The 22541-nt window shown below is 40.7% G+C and overlaps 1 protein-coding gene across 1 annotated transcript in view; it reads right to left on the reverse strand.

Moving 5' to 3' along the window:
- LOC131240151 (probable membrane-associated 30 kDa protein, chloroplastic) overlaps positions 1-22541 on the reverse strand; it is a 40526-nt gene that overhangs the window by 16887 nt on the left and 1098 nt on the right. Inside the window, exons 2-6 of the mRNA XM_058238221.1 lie at positions 14064-14188; positions 13835-13945; positions 13603-13667; positions 13426-13507; positions 12305-12379 (exon numbers count right to left, since the gene is read on the reverse strand). Of these exons, the coding sequence (XP_058094204.1) occupies positions 12305-12379; positions 13426-13507; positions 13603-13667; positions 13835-13945; positions 14064-14188 (458 nt within the window). The remainder of the gene's footprint in view (positions 1-12304; positions 12380-13425; positions 13508-13602; positions 13668-13834; positions 13946-14063; positions 14189-22541) is intronic.

Genomic DNA, 22541 nt, shown 5'->3' on the forward strand with positions numbered 1-22541 from the left:
TAGGGGCAGGGTAAGGGAGGTAGTCTCGATCAAAAATGGCAGGAGGAGACGACAGAATACTCACTCCATGCTCCAAAGGACCACCAAACAAGAGAAGAGGTATGTGGTGGGACACGCCTAGAAAGATATCGTGTGGCTTGGCCTCAAACATGCATCATAATTGAGCTTCTTCACCACTTGTTTCAACACAAATTTCTTGCAACTTATGTTGCACATGATGACATTACAGATTTCTCCTTGCATAAAGAATTGCGTGCAGAAATTGTGTTGATTGCTCTTCTCAGTTTGGGTAGATTTGCTTCTTTAAATCATGAGACTCTCCTTTTGAGGCCCTCAGCCCTCTAAAACTTCTTTCATCACTTCCTCTTCCTTCTCATTGCCTTCTTCTTTCTCAGAAACATTAAGATTCACATTTGTCTTCCTCAGTGGAAACTCATAAGAGTGAGTTCTAACTTCTAAATGGGGAACACTTAAAGCATTTAAGAAAGTTTCAGGTGACAACTCCATGACTGTGATCTTGTCCTTGGCTAAGATTTGGTAAAACCTGTTTAGCAAGTTCCTCTCTAGCCCAAGCAAAATATCATGGATCTCAATACCATCCTCTTGCTCTTCATTTTCTCCTCCATTTTTGCATAATGATGGAGCCTCATCTTCTCCTTCTTTTCTTTTTTTTCTTCTTTTTTTTTCTCCAACAGCAGTTACTTCACTAAAGAAAAATGGCAAACTAAAAATGCTCCAAAGATTGAACCAAAAGAGGGGAAAGAAAACGCCAAAATGAGCAATCATCCGAACTGGAAAAATGTAACAAACTACCTGTAAGGGCATCAATTCATCCTATGCCCACCCTTGATCCAATGTAAGGCCTTTTGCCAAAGCTACAATCTCCCTTTTGCTCTAACAAAAACCACATCCAACTATTTCAATTTATTATTGAATATTGTTGTTTCTCCCCTTACATGTTGATCATTAACTTGCTAAATGAGCCAATCTCCACATGGGCCCCCGAGTCATATCCCCATAAACCCTACCCCATGCAATGAAAACAAAGGCGATCAATCGATGAACCCCCACGGGATGCTTGTTGCAAGCTCCCAATGTATGACTAGAGGATTGTCGGATTCCTCAAGCTCAAGATGCATCCATCAGTTATATGCATAATGTGGTGCTTGATGTGACCAATTGTGGGAACCTTATCCTTCCCTACCAACTATCCAAGGTACGACCAAGTCCATGGTGTTGGTCTTTCCAGCTCATCAACTTCCCCACTGCAAAAGACAATAGAACAATTCATTGAAGATCAATCTGGGACTGGTATGACCAGATCATTGCCGTTGGTGCTTCCAGCCACTGCGTACGAAAACGGAATGATTCGTTGAAGATCAGCCTGCTCGTTCAATGAGCCATCCTGTTCAATCCGGCATATCCAAGGAAAGACTAGCATCATGAAGAACACCTTGCCTCTGTATGAACTCCTCGACTTCAGGTTCATGAAGTTGCACTGAAAGCATGAATCCTAGACTACACTCTACCCCCTCACCCTGTAGTTGTGAGAAACCTCTGCCTCGTACATATTACTTGGCCTCATAAAAGATACTTTGTCTCTAATTATACGGCCCATTTGGGTGATAATCACATCACTTTTCACAAACTGGGACCTATTAGGTGTACACAGCAAACATCATTGAAAGAGTTGTCTTACCTAAAAGGAGAAACCATATAACAAACATTTATGGCCCATCTAAATAGTAGAGCCGTCATGATTTTCATGTCAAGGGGTTCTACTGGTAAGAACCACTTAATAAATGGTTCATATCAAACCTCAGTGTGCCACATTGGCGTAGCAATGGTGAGGTCGCAAAAACTCCAGTCTGAAAAAAAAGATTCATCGCCTGAAACATGCTGGAAATATTGTTTTTTTCAAGGGCTTTCTTTATTTTCAGGCAATACAATTGTCTGCACCTGCGTTGTGGGGAATGCAGCAAGGTCAAGTGCTACAGCTGCGACGGTGCTAGACAACTCGTCCTACTGTTGAATTCCAAATGAGGGGGCAGAAATATGAACTGAGAAATTTACTTGTATTAATTGGCAAAACAGCTGGGGGTAGGCAGGTTGCCGCATAAGCGTTGGGGCCAATGTTTCTGCTGCCCACAGTTAACTGTGTTGGCCCACTAAGATGGAGACTCACTTCAAAGGAAAGAACTCAGAGGCTGAACCAAGCATGCCAACTGCTTGACTCTCAAGGCTAACAAGGAAATTATAAGGAGAAGATTAGCAGAGATAAACGAGTTAAAGGCACTGCAGCTGGTCTCACAGATGGGCGAATCCAAGTCCACCTAGATTATTCAAAGATGCTGATTGGATCAGCTTAACATCTTGAATCAGCTAAGGACACGTGTTATAGTGATGAGGGGGACTTAGCAGGCTAGGATCTCCAGAAAATCCTTTGATTTCTGCCACTTGAGATCTTGACACTAATGTGAACCTGGACCTCCTTGGGTAAACATCATCAGAGATAATCCGCACTTTGGTACAAGCTACAAAGCAAGCCAAAAACATAACCGTAGCAAACTTTTAGCATGACCAGAGAGTTCAGACTTTGCAGAACAAGAAGGATGGCAGGTGTGAGATAATGATGGGAGATCTTTGAGCTTCCTCAGGTACAGAGCCTGAGAATTGAGGCAGCTGGTAGCCGTTTGGACTCTTGGAAAGGTTTCTTATAATGATGGTATGGTGCCAACCGGACAAATCAGATCATGTCATCACATGAGTAACCAAAATGGTGTGACAACTAGAGCATCGGAAAGGCACTCTAACATGAGCCAACCGACAAGCACCACATATCAAGCTTCTCCGAGCGAAGGCGACGTTGCATAAATGTCTCAGCTCAGCGAAGTCTACAAAAGGGTGAAATCGAGGATTTGAGGACTCCCCTGAAGATGATTTTATCTAGCCATACCTATTCTCCTTCAGGTGGGATTTTCAATTTTCTGACCAAACTCTCCAATAGATTTCTATCAAGATGTCATAGGAACCTTTGAAGTCCATCAAACTTAACCTCAAAGCCATAACAGCAAAACACATGGAAGTCCCTTAAAGGTGCAGAAGAAATGGTCGCAAGCAGTGCTCAAAGCACGGTCATTGTTACATGTGTTGATGACTTGGGATACAGAAACATGTATTGATATCATCAATAATATCTCAGGTACCGGGGAATGCATCGCAAGCAAGGTGTTCTGTAACAGTAACGGTGGCCATAACAGCCACCGCTGTTATCTTTACGATACGGGGCATAATGGATGTTACGGCCCTGTAACGACCGTTACGGTCTTCTCTTTTTTATTTTTTTTTATTTATCGAAAAAAATCCCCGAAAAACATGTATTTGCCTCGTAATGTTGATTAAAAAATATGAAAAACTTGTATTTGTCCCATAATAGACCATTACGGGGCTATTATGGCCTTTATAGGGGATGTAATATATCGTTAACGGTAATTACGGGTCATTTTTTTCCATAACAGTTGTTACGGCCGTTACGACCCCGTAACGTATAACGGTTGCCACCGTTACCTTTACATAACGGCCTTTACGACCCCGTAACAGCCTCTACAGCACACCATGATCGCGAGGGAAACATTGGGAAAAAGATGGAATTTTTCAATGAAACTTCAGGAGATGTTAAAAGACACATTTACACACTTAAGAGACATAATTTTACAAAATATATGTGTGCGCATGTGCATAATAGGTATCCATTTTATAGGGGCCTAAGCCCTACATTGTCTAACAAAAGCAGTGCAACTATATCCAAAATGAGTTCAGGTGGAGGAAATTAGGATTTCCTCAATTTTCCATCACTCAAATTTTCACTTTTTCCACTTCAAATCCATGTCAATGCATAAGAATCATGGATCGATGTGGATTTCTATTACAATCCATGCTAAAATGTGTAAATAAATCAGAGTTGTTGAAGCAAAACCGTTGCAAATCAAAGCCGCTCATCCGGATCAGCAGGGGGTCTCTATCGTCGATAAGAATGATAACGAAGAAAGCAGAGAGAAAATTAGCAACGATATCCATAAGAAGAAATGGATCCGGGATGCCATGGGGCACGTTGGAAGATTCTTGGGTTTGTCTTTCGGGGATTGCCCTAAAGATTACATCGCACTATTTCAGTGCGTTGAGTCTCGCGGCAGACCTCTATCCTCCACGCGATCTCCCAGGAAGCGTCTCTCCAAGTCATGCAGTTCAAGAGAACTCCAGCAGTTAGAAATAAACTCGGGAGTGCCTGTCAGCATCGGCAATGATTCAGGGCGCAAGGGCAAACGGGGCAGTTTAGTTGTCAAATGAAGATAGCTTCATAGAATGTTAGGGGAGTGGGCTCAAAGCAAAACAAACGCCTTATAAAAGACTCTATCGGGAGACACAAGCCTCAAATTATCTGTCTCCAAGAAACAAAAGTGCAGCAGTTTGATGATCGTCTGATGAGATCCTTATGGAAGGCGAATGATATCAAATGGGTTTCGTTCGATGCTGTCGGCAGTGCAGGGGGCATTTTAGTGGCATAGATCTCTTCCCACTGGGTGCTACAACAAAGTTGGTGCGGTAAATTTTCAGTTTCGATTATCCTTCAGGATTCTGCGTCTGCCTCCTCTATCCTTATTTGCTCTGTTTATGGCCCTCTAGTAGATGCGGAAAGAGAGTTCTTCTGGGACAAGTTGAGCATCTCCAGACAAAGACATTCAAGCCCTTGCTGTTTTGTTGGGGACTTCAATTCAATCAGATTCAACGACGAAAAATCATTTGCGTCCAGAATCACCCCAGCCATGAGAGCTTTCTCCGCCTGGATCGACGACAACGATCTTGTGCATCTCCCATTACTCGGCTCTAGATTCACCTGGACCAACCGAAGGTTGAACCCGATCCTTTTAAGATTGGATCGATTCCTTCTATAGCCAGAATGGATGGACATGTTTCCTTCAGTTTCTCAGTCAATTCTCCCTAGAACTACCTCTGACCATTGGCCGATCCTTCTTTCAGTAGAAGACTACAACTGGGGTCCCAAACCTTTTAGGTTAGACATTGCTTGGCTTCAAATTTCAGGCTTTCATAAAATGGTGGCCAACTGGTGGGCTTCTTTTCAGGTCAAAGGTTTTGCTGGCTACAGGCTCAGCTCCAAGCTCAGACTTCTAAAAGAAAAATTAAAGCAATGGAAGCAGCAAGAGTGGCGCATCAGAGAAGAAGAAACGGAATTGATAATCTCATAACTTCAATCGATCAATTCGCAAGATGAAGTTACTCCGATGTCGACTGAAATTCTTGCCTTGAGAATACAGCTCATTCAAAACCTCTCCTCCAGAGTTCTTGAAAATGAGATCTCTTGGCGTTAGAAATCCAGATTGAAATGGTTAAAAGAGGGAGACAAGAACACAAGATACTTCCACAGCTTAGCCAGCATGCGCATTCAAGAGCCAATAAAATCAGCGGCATCACCATTAAAGACCGTCGCATCGAAGATCAAGATTCGATCGTTCTCGAGGCTCTCCCACTTCAGTAATCAGCTCAAAGGGGATAACTGGATCAGGCCTCGCCTTGATAATCTGGAGGCAGGCCAGTTATCTGCCCCCAGTGTTCGAAATATCGGTATCGCGCAATGTATCGCAACCTTGGGATACAGATACTTATCGGTTATCGCACGGGATAGATTGTTTGTATCGCATAATTTATCGCACTTTTTGGGAAACACGGGGAAACATTAGCAAAATGGTTGAATTTTTTATGAAACTTCAGGGATTATTTAAAAAGAAATATAAAAAAGAAGTGCACATAATAAATTTCCTTTGTATAAGGTACTAAGTTATGTGTTATCTGATTAAATTGAGGTAAATATATTCAAATACGATGCATACCATTTATAAATGTATAAAGATATGTATGAAAATGAGTCATATCCAAACCTCAATTGGAATTCATTTTAACATATCATTTTAGGGCATGGCCGAAAAATAAGGCAGATCCAAATCTGCGGTGGACCACACCACACAAAATGGTGGTCATTGAATGATCACCATTAAATTTTTTTGGGGCTATAAATTTTTTGGATAAAGATAATATGTATGTTTTCCCATCCAGGTTTGTCAAACCTCGTGAATAGATTGGATGGCAAATAAACATTACAGTGGGCCCTAAAAAGCTTCAATGGCAGACATCATTGCCACCACATTTACTTGTGGTGTGGTACACTTGATCTTACATCCGTCTCCTTCTTGGGCTCATGCCTTAAAATTACTTATGAAAATGGATGGAGGGTGTGGATTGGCTGGTGTACCACACATCAGCGAGGTATGGGTATGTGTCGTGCGAAGATGGGATGCGGATTTCCTACTAAATCCTTTCGCAAGAGTGGGGCACACCGTGATGTCTGTGAGAAATCTACTCCATCCATCAGTTTTGTGAGCTTATTTTAAGACTTGAGGCAAAAATTGAGCAGGATCCAAGACTCAAGTGGGCCGCACTAAAGAAAAAGGTGGGTAGGGAAATTCCTACCGTTGAAACCTTCCTGGGTCGATAGTGATGTTTACATTCCATCCATACCGTTCATAACGTCATTACTATTGGGATGAATTGAAAACACAAATATTAGACTAATTCAAAACTTCTATGGCGCCACGAATATTTCAACTGTGGACCTTCAATCCTCACGTTTTTGGCCCACTTGAGTCTTGGATCCGGTGCATTTTTAGCCCCATGTCTTAAAATGTCAAAAAACAGATGGACGGGGTGGATTTCTCACAAACATCACGGTGGACCCCACCTAAGTTTCCAGCGCATGAACTTCATGAGAAGCCGCCAAGACGAGCACTGACAATCGTCCACCTCGAGTGGTACAAACAATTCAAAGGAGATCAGAGTTACATGGGCCCCACAATAATGTATTTATTATATCCACACCGTTCATCCATTTGAAGAGATCATTTTAGACCATGAGCCCAAAAATGAGTCACATCCAAACCTCAACTGGACCACACCACAAATAGCAGTGAGGACAATGATTCTCACCATTATAACATTCGTAGGGTCCACCATAATGTTTGTTTTCCATCCAATCTGTTCACGAGGTCACAAAGACCTTGATGAAGAGGAAAAACAAATATCATATGATCCAAAACTTCTGTGACCCCCAAAAGGGTTTCAGTGGTAGATGTTCAATATCCCGCTGCTTTTTCAAGTGTGGTCCACTTGATCTTTGGATCTATCTTATTTTTCCCCTAAAGCCTTATGACGAGCTCGCCAAATGGACGAACAGTTTGGATATAACATATACCTCATGACAGGACCCACATAACTTGGTGACGTCAACGCACCATCCTGGTCGGTGATGTGCAATACACCAATCCGTCCGCTTCTTGTAAATAAGGGCTCGGGGCCCTTTTTTTTCAAAGCAGAGAGGGTTCCGGAACGCCGGAACCCTAAAATCTCTCCTAAATGCCGATGATTTCGAGGATTTAGACTGATTTCGCGCTCAAATCTCTCCAAATCAGAGGCTTCGATTCGAATGGCCCATCAAACACAACTTTCGATCAGGGCGATCTTCTTTACAGGTACCGAAATCTACCGTTGAAAGTTTTTCTTTTTTCTTTTCTTTTTTCTTTTTCATTTTTCTTTTTCATTTTTTTCGGATAATGATGCTCTCCCTCCATCGCAGAGTTGGCTACAGTAGCCCCGATAGGTGTTGTATAGGAAATTTCTTGAAAAAAGTAATAAAATCCCGATAAAAGTGATAGTATCATTGATATCGCATGATATTTAGAACAATATTTAGCGATATCGAACGATATTTGGTAATATTTCTATCGATACAAAGTATTCTGTAAAAAATTTCAATTTTTTAGTATCTTCCTAAGGGTTTCGTATCGCTAGACCGCGACACCGATAATATCGGCCAATAGTATCGATATTGCGAACACTGTCTGCCGTTGATTCTAGCTCCCTAGAGTCCCCGTTCTCAGTTGAGGAAGTGAAATTGACAATTGCATCCCTAAGCAGTGACAAGGTCCCGGGTCCTGATGGATTTCCTATCCATTTTTTTCATCACTTCTGGGAGACCATCCAAGTCGATATCATGGAATCCCTAAGGGAATTCCAGGACTGTGGCAGACTCTCTAAAGATCTCGGATCCTCCTTTATAGCCCTTATTCCGAAAACCTCGGGCACTACGTCCTTCAACGATTTCAGACCTATCAGCTTAATCAGTGGCCCTTACAAAATTCTGGCAAAGGTGATGACCTCTCGGCTGAAAAAGGTTATGGGTTCGCTTATTTCCCCAAATCAATACGCTTTCATTCCGGGTAGACAGATAGTTGATTGCGCTCTCATCGCCAATGAATGCCTCGACTCCAGCCATAGATCAGGTTCTAAAAGCATATTTTGCGGCCTGGACGTAGAAAAAGCCTACAATCACGTCGATTGGGGTTTTCTTCTATAAATGATGAAGCGATGGGATTTGGGGACAGATGGAGCAAGTGGATAGCAAAATGCATCGGTTCACCTCATTTCTCGATCCTTATCAATGGATCCTCGAAGGGTTATTTCAAAAGCTCGAGAGGCCTAAGCCAAGGAGATACCCTATCTCCTTTCCTCTTCCTCATGGTGGGAGAGGCCCTCTCTAGAATGCTCCACAAAGGCCTAGAAGTAGGCATTCTTGGTAGCATTAGTGTGAAAGGTATGTGCAGCCAGATTTCACATGTTCAATTTGCAGATGACATCCTCATTTTTTCAAATGCAAATCCAATCAAGATGGACAATCTGCGGACCACGGTTCGTTGTTTCGAGGCAGTTTCCGGCTTAAGAGTTAATATGAGCAAATCGAGGCTTTATGGGGTTAATTTGGAGGAAGAAGAGGTTAGAGAATTCGCGCTCCATTTTGGCTGCTCCTCAGCCTCCTTTCCTACCTCTTATGCCGGCCTTCCGCCATGCGTTGGTCCCCCTCCTAAGTCTCTTTGGAACAAGGTAATCCTCAAGTTTCAAAAATGTCTAGCTAAATGGCAATGCCACTTCCTATCTCTAGGCGGGCGTCTAACGCTTATTAAGGCTGCCCTCTCAAACCTTCCTCTGTACTTTGTCCTTGTTTACATGCCCGTCATCTGTTTTGGCTGCTATAGACAAACTCAGACGTGACTTCTTATGGCACGGGAAAGAGGATAAGAAGAGATTTCACCTCATGGATTGGAATCAGGTGTGCAAGCATTTTAAAGAAGGGGGAGCAGGTATAAAAGACCTCAAGTTGATGAACAGGGCCTTACTCGGAAAGTGGATTTGGAGATTAGGGTCGGAAAGCAGCAATTTCTGGAACAACATAATCAAAAGCAAATACGGAAGCTTGCCGAGTGGGTGGTGGACGAAAGATTCGTTAGCTTATAGGGCCTCCACCATTTGGAAAGGCATTCTCCGCCTTAAAAACGAAATCTGCAAAGGCATTCGCTTCGAGTTAGGCAAAGGTGATAGGATCCGTTTCTGGAAAGACCCCTAGGAGGGGGATATCCCTCTTAAAGATCGGTTCCCGTCAATTTTCCGCCTCTCCCCTAATCAAGACATATCCGTGGCGGATTGCTATGCTATAGAGGATGGGAAGACTGTTTGGAATCTGCGATGTAGAAGAAACTTGGAAGATTGGGAGATTCTAGACCTTAATCTGATGAATTGCATCTACAAAACAAGCCCAAGTCAGGAGTGTGCTGACAAAATCACCTGGAGATGGGATAAATCTGCCTCATTCTCGGTAAAATCTTTTTACAACCAGATTCTATCGTCCCATCATCCTATTTCTGCTCAGCCTTCCGCCCACTTCTGGTATTATTCCCCCCCAAAGATAATGGCTTTTGGCTGGCTGGCTGCCAATAAGAAGATTCTGACTATTGATAATTTAAGGAAAAGAGGGATGGTGATCCCCAACATCTGTCTCTGTTGCATGACAACCACAGAATCGCCCAACCATCTGCTTATCCACTGTTCCTTCATATCAACCATTTGGGCTGATGTTTTCTCTCGTTTTCAAGTCAATAGGTGTCTCCCTGGCTCGACAGACCTTCTCCTCAAAGCCTGGCATGGTATCAGGATAGGGAAAAAGAAGACACGGATATGGAGAATGGTCATTCTCGCTATTTGGTGGTCCGTCTGGATAGAAAGAAATGATAGATGCTTCAGAAATTCCTCTAACTCAGCCGAGGTCGTAGGGTCAAAAGCCAAAAGATTGGTGATCGAATGGGCCGCTCAAGTTGATTCCCTTAAGGATGCTGAATTTCTTTTTCTAGGATGCTGATTTTTTCTTTTTTGGAGTTTGTTAGTTTCTGCTATCTCAGCGGATCTTTCCTCCTGCGTTTTCTTTTTTCTCCGTGTTGTTTTTCTCAGTTTCATCTTAATATAATCGTTATCTTTCAAAAAAAAAAAATGTGCAAATAAATAGAATTTTCCTTATATCTTTCTCCTAGGATTTCCAGCCCGTTTTCACTCGAGTTGTGATTTCTCCCCCAAATCCAAGATTTGATTCCAAACAAGTTAGACATAATCGAAATGGGCCAATAACAGCCCTGTAATGGGCATAACACTGTTATGAGATCATAATGAGCCAATACGAGGGCGTAACAAGCCAATACGAGCCCGTGACGTCCTGTACAGGGCCGGTGCATTTTTTTCCTTTAAACAAAATTTTGACCGTTGCAGGGCTTTTATGATCGCTGGCATTATGGTCACCATTACCGTTATGGAATACCTTCGTGGCAGGGTTCCCAGCTACCTGCTAACTGCATAACTAATATGAATGAGCTGGCCACAACTAAGTTCATGGGTTGGTTAAGTCTAAGCAAAGAGCGGAAGCCCTAGATTAAGGCAGCCTAGGAGTGGCCAAACTCTTGGATAACTTTGTGAGGGCTGGATTTACGACCCCGTCCAGTTCTCTACTTCGCGAGTTTTGAAATGCATATTGGTGTTAAGTTGATGCTCTTATAGCGTTAAGGCAGCATAGGAGTGGCCAAGTTCTTAGAGAACTTCGTGAGGGCTGAAGTTATGGACACAATCCGGTTCTCCACCTCTTGAGTTCTGAAATACACACTAGTGTTAAGGACATTGATGCCCCTGTGGTGCATTCACATATGCACCTTCATCACCAACCAAGAGAAGTGTCTCGCTAGAGGATGCTCATGTAATTGGAGGTCTGCTAGTAGAATGGCAGCCTTGTGATAGGCCCATGGAGGGTCACTTGCTAGCAATAGAGGGGATGTGCCTATCCGGTTGCTAAGAAAGCTCAGGAAAAGACAATCAAGGGTTTGAATATAAACTCCATGTGGGTGAGGTATGCCACGAAGTACAAAGACAACCCATTGCCCAGGTAGCCATAGCAGCATACTTCCAATTGGTCAGGAATTGCTGATGATGTATGTTTTGTTTCATTCTACAGTGAAACCAAGTCGATTTGGTTTCAACGAGTTTCAATCCTGTGCTTAAGATTCATAGGTTTGCACAAGAGGGCCAGAAGGACACATGCTTCAGCTGAGATTTGTGGGATGTTTTCTCCATTAGGGGTGAGACCGCAGCCATTCTCCACTCTGGGGGAAGGGATGGTGGAAAGTCAATATATATGGAGCTCATTGTCAACTACAACAACGTACTTGGTTCCAAATGATATGGCCTACCTTCACACATGCACGCGCACGCGCACACAACCACCAAATCTTACAACTACAGGCCATGAAGTCGCAACTAGAGATGTAAATTGTGCTGTGAACATATTTAAAGAGAGACTAACTGAGAACTTTCAACATATTAAAGTTCAGCTAATTTTAGCAGGAATTAATGTTTTAAGTAGTGTATGCTACATAGCATGTGGTGTATGCTGCATAATGTAGCATTGCCTTCACGCTATGCAGTGTATGAAACTAGAGCAAGTTGCATGTAGGGTATGCTGCACCTTATGTAGCAGATGCCGCATGCTATTTTTCACTAAAATACTAATCAGTTAATGTTCTCGATGACGAATAGTATTAAATAAGTTTCATTGCTTTTTAATCTTTATGTTTACTATTTGCCTGTTTATCATATTATAATAACTATAAATCTAGAAGTAGCAGGTAGCTTATGCTACATGCTACATGCTACATAGATTATGCCTCACGCTTCAAGCAGGTGAACCCTACGTTACATGCTATTTGCTATTTAAAACACTGGCAGGAATAGAGTAAGAACATGTGACGAAAGACGAATAAGAACCATTTACGCATGGGAATAGGGTAATGAACAGAAAACAGCAACACACCCGAGTATTGGAGACAAGATTATCAACAACAGTCTTCTGTTGACCAAGCTGATTTTTCAACACATTTGCATTGTCCTGCAAAACAAAACAAAAATGCAAACTGATCAGACTCTAGACCTTAAGTTAGCAGCTACCAAGCATCATAGCAATTTTCCAGAACTTAAATGTCGCTTTCGTCCAAATCCATCTGAAAGGATTTGTGCCACCTTCTCTAATATGTCTCCATAAGGGAACAAGCATGAACAAAGTTGTAATCTCAGAAAAGGAAGTGGATATGGTTACACGCTTTTTGACAGTGATAAAACAAGATGAATTGTAGGGTCCTAATGCAATAAGATGTGAATGGTGTCCTGATGCACCAGGATGTACAAGTGCCAACATTCATTGATCCAGACCATTGATCGACGACCCATAAATACTGTTAAAAATAACAGCAAAGGCTGGGGAAAAGGCCAAAATTGTAAGATAAGATCTTCCAGCCTTGGAGATTGTTGGAGAAATGGCATACCCCATCCATGGTGGGGTTCGTCAAATCAACAGGTTGGATCTTTGAATCATGGGCTACTGACTGCTTGTAAAGCGATCCAACCACATAAACACCTAACTCATTACTGAAAGTTAGGAGATATGGTTACACACTTTTTGACAATGACAAAACAAGATGAATTGTAGGGTCCTAATGCAACAAGATGCGAATGGTGCCCTGATGCATCAGGATGCAACAAGATGCCAAAGTTCATTGATCCAGGCCGTTGATTGATGACCCATAAATAGACTGTTAAAAATAACAGCAAAGGATGGGGAAAAGGCCAAAATTGTAAGATAAGATCTTCCAGCCTGGGAGATTGTCAGGGAAATGGCATACCCTATCCATGGTGGGGTTCATCAAATCAACAGGCTGGATCTTTGAATCATGGGCTACTATAACTGCTTGTAAAGCGATCCAACCACATAAACACCCAACTCATTACAGAAAGTTGGGGGGTTAGGTAATTAACCAGAAACAGAAAATCTCACAACTAGTTTGCTCTCTTTCTTGTGAAATGAATATGCGCGAGTATCATGACATATTGAAGAATGATTAAGCAACTGGTTTACTCTCTTTTGTGAGAAATACTTACAGCATAAGCTTTACGCCTCTTAAGAGCTTCACGAGCAAGATCCTCTTCACCTTTTGCAAGAGCAAGTTGTGCCCTACGGTACCTATATTTAGGAGGGGGAAAAAGGTAAAGGTAACATTCACATGTAGACCAATAATCCTAGCTGCTTGAAAATAAAAATTCATCCGAAACTTCTACCAATCGTTAGAAGCTTGTTGTGCTGACTTATATTTGTTTTCCAACTGCTTCTGAGAAGCTAAAACCTTAAAACAAGACAAAACCAAAAGAAAATTAGTAATATGCATCGCAGGGGATGAAAAGTAACAGTTTAAAAGATCAATACTTCGTGCGTGGGAAAGAAATCTACATTGCAGGCAAGGTAACAACTTTTCTCACAGAACTAACTCCAAGGCGATGAATTGATAAGTACCTGTGCAGTGGCTTGTCGCATCTTTGTCAAGTCATCATTCATCTCGGTCACGGATTGTTCCAATATCTTTTCTGGGTCTTCCAGAGAACTTAAAATTGAATTTGCATATGACTACACTTGGTGGAGAAATAATAAATGTAACGTTGGCAAAAGAACCACCAAAGAAATTGAACTATGAGCCATGTATAGTAATATCAGATTAACTTGAAACACCTTTCCAACATCTCACCTGGATAACTCTAGCAAGCCGACCAAAAATGTTCATCTGCGCGCCAAGAGCACCCCCACCGTGTGCATCACATCTGGGTCTGTTGGATATTGCTGTTTGTATCCCTGTAGCCTTTAGAGCTCCCACTAGAAACAAGAGACATGGTGAAATATCATAAGCTCCTAGTATGTCATATAATTCAAGTACAAGACAAAGGAATATCTATAATGCATCTTTCAATAAAAATACAAAAAAAAAGGCACTCCACTTTCTAAAAAAATCCATACAGGTACACATCAACATGGTTGCTCGGACAAAACCTAAATGCATCTCTTTTACTTGTTTTCTAGTTCTAGTTTATGATTATTGTAGACACCCTAGGTGCTCATTATACAGTATTCATAGGCATCTTCTCTTTTCTTCTACTATGCAGTTAGAATGGTTCAAAACTATTCTAATACCAAAAGTAGAAAAAACAGGTATGGGCATCAAAAGATGGGGGTGTAAATAGTGGCAACTTATTTATATAGTTTTTTATATCTATGAGTAAATAGAAAATTCTCAAGTATTTTCCCAATTGTGTGATAAATTAATAATACATCTTTCAATTCATCATATAACTGCACAGACAATGTTTTCTCATGTTAGCAGGGGTCACCACGTCGAACAGTTTTTTTCCTGTATCTGACATAAAAGCACACCTGTTTCTAAGCGACATATGCAGATTGCATTCATAATAATGAAATCAGTGGCTGGATAAACTAAATGCATGTGAGCAGCCCAAATCTGCAGTCCTGGAAGACGATATTTTCATTAAGATGGTTCCATGATTATGTTACCATAAACTGCAAAAGCTTGAGAAGAAACATTCACGAAGCCATAGATATAATGGATGACCTGTGGATTCATAAGAGAGTAAGTGATAGGCTTTTCTTAATAAAGCTTGTGTCACATGAGGAGATAATCAATGTTATTAGTGCATGTGCGCCATATGTAGGGTTGGAGGATGGAATCAAGAGAAATCTGTGAAGCATAAATGGACTGATGCAAGGAGTTCCAAATGGACAGAGGATATTTGTAGGAAGAGACTGTTGAAGTGATAAAGTCCCTCAATATACATTGATGCACCACACTCTGACAGCTTAAGCTTTTAGAGTAAATGGTTGTTTGACATGGTATCAGAGCGGAAGGTCCTATGTTCGAATCTCGAGAGCAGCAAATATGCCATGCTAATATATTATTCTCCCACGAGGGGTCAGGAAAATCAGGTCCGGCCCAGGGACCGGGAAATTAAGCCCGGCCTATTTATGGTGTGAGTGTCCCTCCACCTTCGTCAATATGTTCCCGTGCAGAGTTCCCACCTCGCACGTGCGGGGGGGTGTTGAAGTGATAAAGTCCCTCAATATACATTGATACACCACACTTTGACAGCTTAAGCTTTTAGAGTAAATGGTTGTTTGACAGAGACTTGAGAGGTCAAGGTAGGAAAAGATATTATAGGAAATGAAAGGGTACGTGGAGGATATGGTTTTGGGAGAAGAAATGAGGTAGGAGATGATGTCCCTAATTTTGTCATGGCATACAATCTGGCTCTAGCAAACAAATACTGGAAAAAAAAAAAAAAAAACAAGATGAACATGTAATAACCTTCGAAGGCAAATCATATGCAGTAGATCAATATGTAAAGACTGCAAGGTTATACCAAGAGAGGATTTGACTATGCAACGTAGGTTAATGGCTATGGATGTTATTAAGAGATGGAACAGAGAGTGGAATTAGTAGGTGTCCAAAAACAAGGTGGTAGAATTTAAAAGAAAAGAACGTAGTCTATTTAGTAATAAATTGATGGAAGAAGGAAAGTCAAATGTTGAGGAAAAGTTAAGGATATATGGAAGTAGATAGTAGAGTGAATTAGAGAAGTGGCGAAAGAAGTTCGGGGGCATCTAAAAGGAAAAGCCACTCAAATAAGGAAAGTTAGGAGTAGAACGATGACGTCCAAAAGGCTATTAGCAAGAAACAATCTTGTTTCAAGGCCTGACAAGCAACTAGAAACAAGGAAATTTTTGAAGAATGTAGGAACAACAAAAGGAGGGCTACGAAAGTAGCATGTGAGGCTAAACTTAAGGCATATGATGGTCCATATAAAAGATTATTGAACAAGATAATGTGAGAACGATGTATTCAAACTTGCATTAATGAGAGAATAAGTTTTGGGACAGATCATGTTGATGCATTAAGAGGAGTTTTGGGACATAGATCATGTTAGATGCATTAAGAGTAGTAACCAGTGTTTGAAATATCAGTATCGCATTACGTATCGCATTATGTATCGCACCCTTGGGATACGGATACATATCAGTTATCGCATGGGATATATCGGTTGTATCGCGTAATGTATCGTTGTTGTTGGAAACATGGGGAAACATTGGAAATTGGTCGATTTTTTCAATGAAATTTCAATGATTGTTAAAAAAGACATCAATACACACCTATAAATCAAAACATTACAAAAAACAAGTGCACATAATAGGTTTTCTTTGTATGGGATCTTAATCTATGTGTTGTCTAACTGAATTGGTACAAATATATTCAAAATCTATTCATATAATTTATAAATGTAAGAAGATGTGTGGAAACACAAGCAATACATTCAAAAGCAAAAGAAAAATCATTAGATTAGGTTACATGTTCGATTTTGATTTTTTTTCAATTTTCCGCAACTCGGTTCTTCTTCGTGAAATCTCGAAATTAAAGCTCCCAATCCATGATTTTTCATACAAACATGAAAAATCATGGATTTGTAACAATTTGTCACTAATTTAACATGATTTCCAGAAAAAAAATGATCGGAAAAAAATAATAATAAATGCTCACTGGATAGAACATGTGGGATATATCCCACTACTTTGTGCATTTCGTATCACACAAGTGGGATGCAAGATATATCGTAGAATATATCGGCTGATATCATCGATATTTAAAACAGTGGTAGTAACTAGAGGGTACTAGTTCAAAACAATGAGATCAATGAAAGGTGGTGAAGCTATCTTCAAAACTTGTTAAATGAATAAATGATGAGCACTTTAAGAGCATAGAGATAGAAGGAATTATAAAATTAAATGACGCCAAAGACCATATTTTCATATGATTAGGATATTAGAAGTGAAAGAAGCTTTGGAAAGGATGAAGATAGGAAAGGCCCTAAGACTGGATGCTATACGAGTAGAGGATTGGAAGCATGAGAGAGACTGGTTTATTTTAGTTGAGAATGTTGTTTAACAAGATTATAAGATCAAAGAAAATACAGGTGAATGGAGTAAAAGTACCATGGTGCCTTTACAATAACAAAAGAAACATATAAAGCTGCATTAACTATCATAGAATTAAACTTATGAATCATGATGTGAAACTTTTGGAGAAGTGATTAAGCAAAGGTTGGGCACGGAGGTTTGTAAGCATGAGAGAGACTAGCTTATTTTAGTTGAGAATGTTGTTTAACAAGATTATAAGATCAAAGAAAATTCAGGTGAATGGAGGAAAAGTACCGTGGTGCCTTTACAATAACAAAAGAAGCATATAAAGCTGCATTAACTATCATAGGATTAAACTTATGAATCATGATGTGAAACTTTTGGAGAAGTGATTAGGCAAAGGTTGGGCGCGAGACAGTATATTAAAAAAAAAAGGTTCAGATTTATGCTAGGAAGGCCAACCAATGAGGTTATTTTCCCTTTTAGACAACTAAAGGAGAAATACAGGGAGAGGAGGAAGGATCTCCACATAATCTTCAAAGACTTAAAGAAAGCATATAATACGGTCCCTAGAGAGTTATTCTGGTGGGTGTTGAAAATAAAAGAGTCTCGAGAGGATATATTGACATAATTAAGGATATGTATGAGGGAATGTAACAAACGTGAAGAGTGAGGACCATTAGTGGAGAGACAAGTGAGTTTCTAACTATTGTAAGCTTACACAACGGGTCAGCATGGAACCCATATCCTTTACACCAGCTATGGATGAGTCAACAAGGCATCTACAAGGGCATTTACAAGAAGAGCACCCATCTTGTATGTTGTTTGCATATGACATAGTTTTGATTGACGAGACGAGAAAAGGGAAAACACAAAGCTAGAATTATGGAGGGATGCTTTAGAATCTAAAGATTTTATAATTAGTTGGACTAATAACAAGTATATGGAATGCAATTTTAGTAACTATAGGAGTGGAAACAAGGAATTAGTTAACATCATTGTCCAAATGTGAGCCACTCTCCAGGTTGGGTTGCCGTCAAGGTGGTGGGCCTTGTTAGTGAGTGGGTGTCAAGTTTGGGAGGGAATATAGATTGTAAATTTCTGCTGTAAATTTTGGGGTGTTTTTCTTCTCCTTCTATAGTCTTTGCGCCGCTTTGGTGCTTTTTGTTAATAAAATTTTTTGTTACCTTTCAAAAAGAAAGTAATGCAAAATTACGCTTTTATATCCCAAGTCGATAATTCATGAGAGTGGAGAGATTGAGAAGAATGTTACTCATAGAATTCAAACTAGGCGGAAGAGGTGGAGAAGCACCTCTGGAGTTCTATGTGATTGTCGCATACCAATCAAACTGAAAGGGAAATTTTTGTAAGATAGCTATAAGACTAACCCTACTTTATGGAATAGAATGTTGGGCAATTAACATGTTCACAGGATGAGCAAACATGAGGGTGTTGAGATGAATGAGTGGCAAGACAAGGAAGAATAGAATTAGAAATGAATGCATTTTAGGAAAACTTAGGAGTAACACCAATAGGTAATTAGATGAGGGACGGTAGACTTAAATGGTTTGGCTATGTGTAACAAAAACCAAGAACTGCAATAGTTACGAGCAAGTTCCGTCGGTTGAAGGCTCTAAAAGGGCAAGGGGAAGGCCCAAAAGGTCGTGGAGCAAGTAGTAAGAAAAGCACTGAGGAAATGGTCCTTGAAAGAGTGGAACGGCGAAACAAAATTTTTGTAACCAACCCCAATTGGTTGGAATACAGCTTAGATGATGATGATGATGACGACGACGACACTCGTAGACACTCTTGAAAACACATATCATGAAAAATCCAAGTACCTCTCAAAAGCCTATCCATCATTATTTGCTAGTATGCCTCCATTAAGGCAATTTGGTCACTACAAAGTCTGAAAAGGACCCATACAAAATATTACTCTGAACAAATAAGTCTTGTAGGGGTGGAAATATCAATATTAGGGAGTTAGATGAATGAGGGACAAGTTCAAGGAGGGGATAGGCTTTTCTTTGGGTGATGGACAGGTTATTCAGTTCTAGGAAGATGTTTGGTTGGGAGATCAACCACTTTAAGAAATTTTCCCTCGCCTAGCTAGAATTTTGGTCAATTCATACATCTTAGTTGCTCATTGTTTTTATAAAGTAGGGAACGAGGTGTGTTGGACACCACTATGTAGAAGGAACTGGTTGGAAGAAGAAGAGGAAGAAATGCTCATCTTATTGGAATTGCTTCAAAAGGCTTCACCGTTGGTGGGAAATAGAGACTTTATAGTGTGGACTAAAGCAAAATCAGGCAAATTTTAGTAAATCCTTCTAACTTTTCATCTATGGGGTTTCATCGGTTGGTCAAATCAGTCATACAGCTTGTGTGCGGCAGTACAAGGCTCCCCCAAAGTGGTAGCTTTGACTTGGTTAATGGGAAGGAAAAAGGTGTTAACCATTGATAGTCTTCGAAGGAGAGGGATGGTGTTGACAAATGCATGTTTGATGTGTATGCAAAATGGAGAGTCAATTGATCATCCTTTCATCCTTTGCTCATTTGAAAATCAGGTTTGAGATTGTTTCTTCAAAGATTTCGTGCATATTGGGTCATGCTACGTTCCGTTGAAGATTTTTTTTCAAGCTTGGAATGGGGGAAGGTTTAGCAAAGAAGACAAGGGAAATTGGCGGATAGCTTTAATGATCAGCATCTAGTTTCTGTGGGAAGAAAGAAACAATAGATGTTTTCATAATCGAAGTAGTCGGGCAATGGACTTATTCAAGAGGGCTAAAATGTATGCAATGGAATGGGCTAGGGTTGTAACTTTTTCCTTTTTTTCTATCTCCTGTTTTGTTCTATGTATTCTTTCAAGCTTTGGTCTTTTATAATAAAATCACGCCTTTCGAAAAATAAAATGTATGATTCTTGCATCTCACAATTCCATTGAATTTTACAGGTCCTTTGGATGTGGGTAAAATCCCACTAAGGTAAATAGTTTGACCTAAACCACTCCACTGCCCACATTTAGATGGGGTGAAAACAGAGGAAACAAGTTACCTGTGTAAACTCTTTTACCCAAAACCCCCCTTTTACATTTCCTCCTTAGAAGCTGAGTAACACTTTACAAGTATTTACGGAGCACTGACTCTATTTTTTGAATGCCCTTATACCTTATAAAAGGGGAGATGTGACGTCTCTCCCTACACCCTTGTAACTCTCTCACTCTCTCTTGCTCTCCCCTTGCAAAATCACTCTCCCTCTCACTCATGCATTTCATAAATTCTCCAAGGCCCATGTGCACCCTCACTCTACCACATATGCCAACCATGGCACACGTATGGGGCACTGACCTTGGTGTTAGATGAGCCCAAAAATAAATCAATTCCATTTATGTATAATGCAAGGGCATTTTCACACCGAGCTCGAGGTGGGTAGGCTGTGGGATGCGGGGACACACTCAGGGTGGGCGGCCCATGTGAGGCGGGTGGCTCGTGTGAGGCGGTCCCATGTGAAGTGGGGCCCACAAGGAGGGTTCAGCCGACGTCCTAACCCATGGGATGTGGAGCCCGGGCTATGAGATAAAGACATTGATTCACCATTCTCTATCAGTTCGAGCTTTTAGAGCAGATGGCTAATTGTCCTGAGTCAAATTGATATCTGAGCAGGAGGTCTCGTGTTCGAGACTCCTTACTAGGAGTGATTAATGCAGGAGCATTTTCACACTGGGCTCAAGTGAGGTAGCATGTGGGATGCAGGGACACACACGGGGTGGGCAGCCCGTTTGAGGTAGGTGGCTCGTGTGAGGCGGGTCCATGTGAAGTGGGGCCCACGAGGAGGGTTCGGCTGACGTCCTAACCCATGGGATGTGGGGCTTGTACGCTCATCAAGAAGACAGCATATGCAGATTGAATGTTAATGGTTTAGACAGTCCAAGTTATGACCCATTCTATACACGTACTTGTGCTAGCACTCCATTTGGTCCAATCTAGAGTCCAAATTGTGGCCCATTCTATGCGCTCGGGTGTGCTAGAACTCTCACTAGCTCAAATATTTGACTCTTTACTTGTTAGACATGGGCTTATGAGCCCTACTTGTGGGTAACCGCTAGTGGGTGGATCCAACACGAGTTTCTTTCGTATCCCTCTTTCTGCTTTATCTTTCCAAATTATTGAATTTAAATTTAAATTTGAATTCAAATTAAAGAATTCGACTGGGGAAATGGAGAGATCGGATGAGATGGGATAACTCTTGCCTCATCCAAACTCCACCTTAACTATCGGTCCCTCCCTTATAAAAAGGGAAAGAATTCACTTGTTTAAATTATCCCAAAATGAGAGTCCCAAGAGAGTAAATAGGGAGGAAAATATCTTTTTGTCCATCTAGCCCTGCCTCTACACAATTCAAGCCATTGATCAGATCCGAGGCCATCTTAATTGTAAAATCAGAGGGGTGACAAGATCTTCTCTGCTCCCATAGTGGTTAGGCAGACCATTGGACATAGACCATCTATCTTTAGCTTTTTACGAAGATTTCAAGATCATGTAGAACGTCAAATCCTACAGGCCCACCCATATGGGTTGTCTTTCAATAGTATCAAAGCAATTTAGCACGGATATCCAACTTGTGTAGTCTATGATTGTTGTAACTTGTAAGTACCCTTTTCTTACTTAATCCCAAAAAACAAAAAACAAAAACAATATATATATATAGATATTACAAATCCTTTTTTGAATTAAATATATCGTTCATCATATTACACCCTTTTTTTATTATAACCTAAATAATTTGACCATGGATCAAAAGATCAAGGCTAAAACTTTCTTAGCTTACACATGGATGTATGGAGATAGGGGTCAGGAAAATGGTAAAATAGAGTAATTGAAAAGAATGGATTAGACAAATGAGAGAGAGAAAAAAAGGGATGAAATAAAAATAAAATGAATGAAAGAGATTTAATAAAAAAAAAATTAAAAGTAAAGAAGAGGGTTTGACAGCGAAGCTGGCCACTGTGCAATAGTGCAGCAGAGGCAACCGCGGGCAAAGGTAACCGCGGACACCCCCCCGGAATGGTATCACACTCACTAAAATATTTGCTCTTTATCACCATATTTGCACCTTGATCACTCACTCATATGGATTGGATGATCTCTCGCTCATATAGTTTTTTTTTGGAATGGTATCACACTTATATAGTAATGCTATGTATCTGCATAATATGGACTAGTTCATGTTTGCCTCTTGGTTACTTGAA

The sequence above is a fragment of the Magnolia sinica genome, chromosome 3 (genome assembly GCF_029962835.1).
Source record: "Magnolia sinica isolate HGM2019 chromosome 3, MsV1, whole genome shotgun sequence".
NCBI classification, from domain to species: Eukaryota; Viridiplantae; Streptophyta; class Magnoliopsida; order Magnoliales; family Magnoliaceae; genus Magnolia; species Magnolia sinica.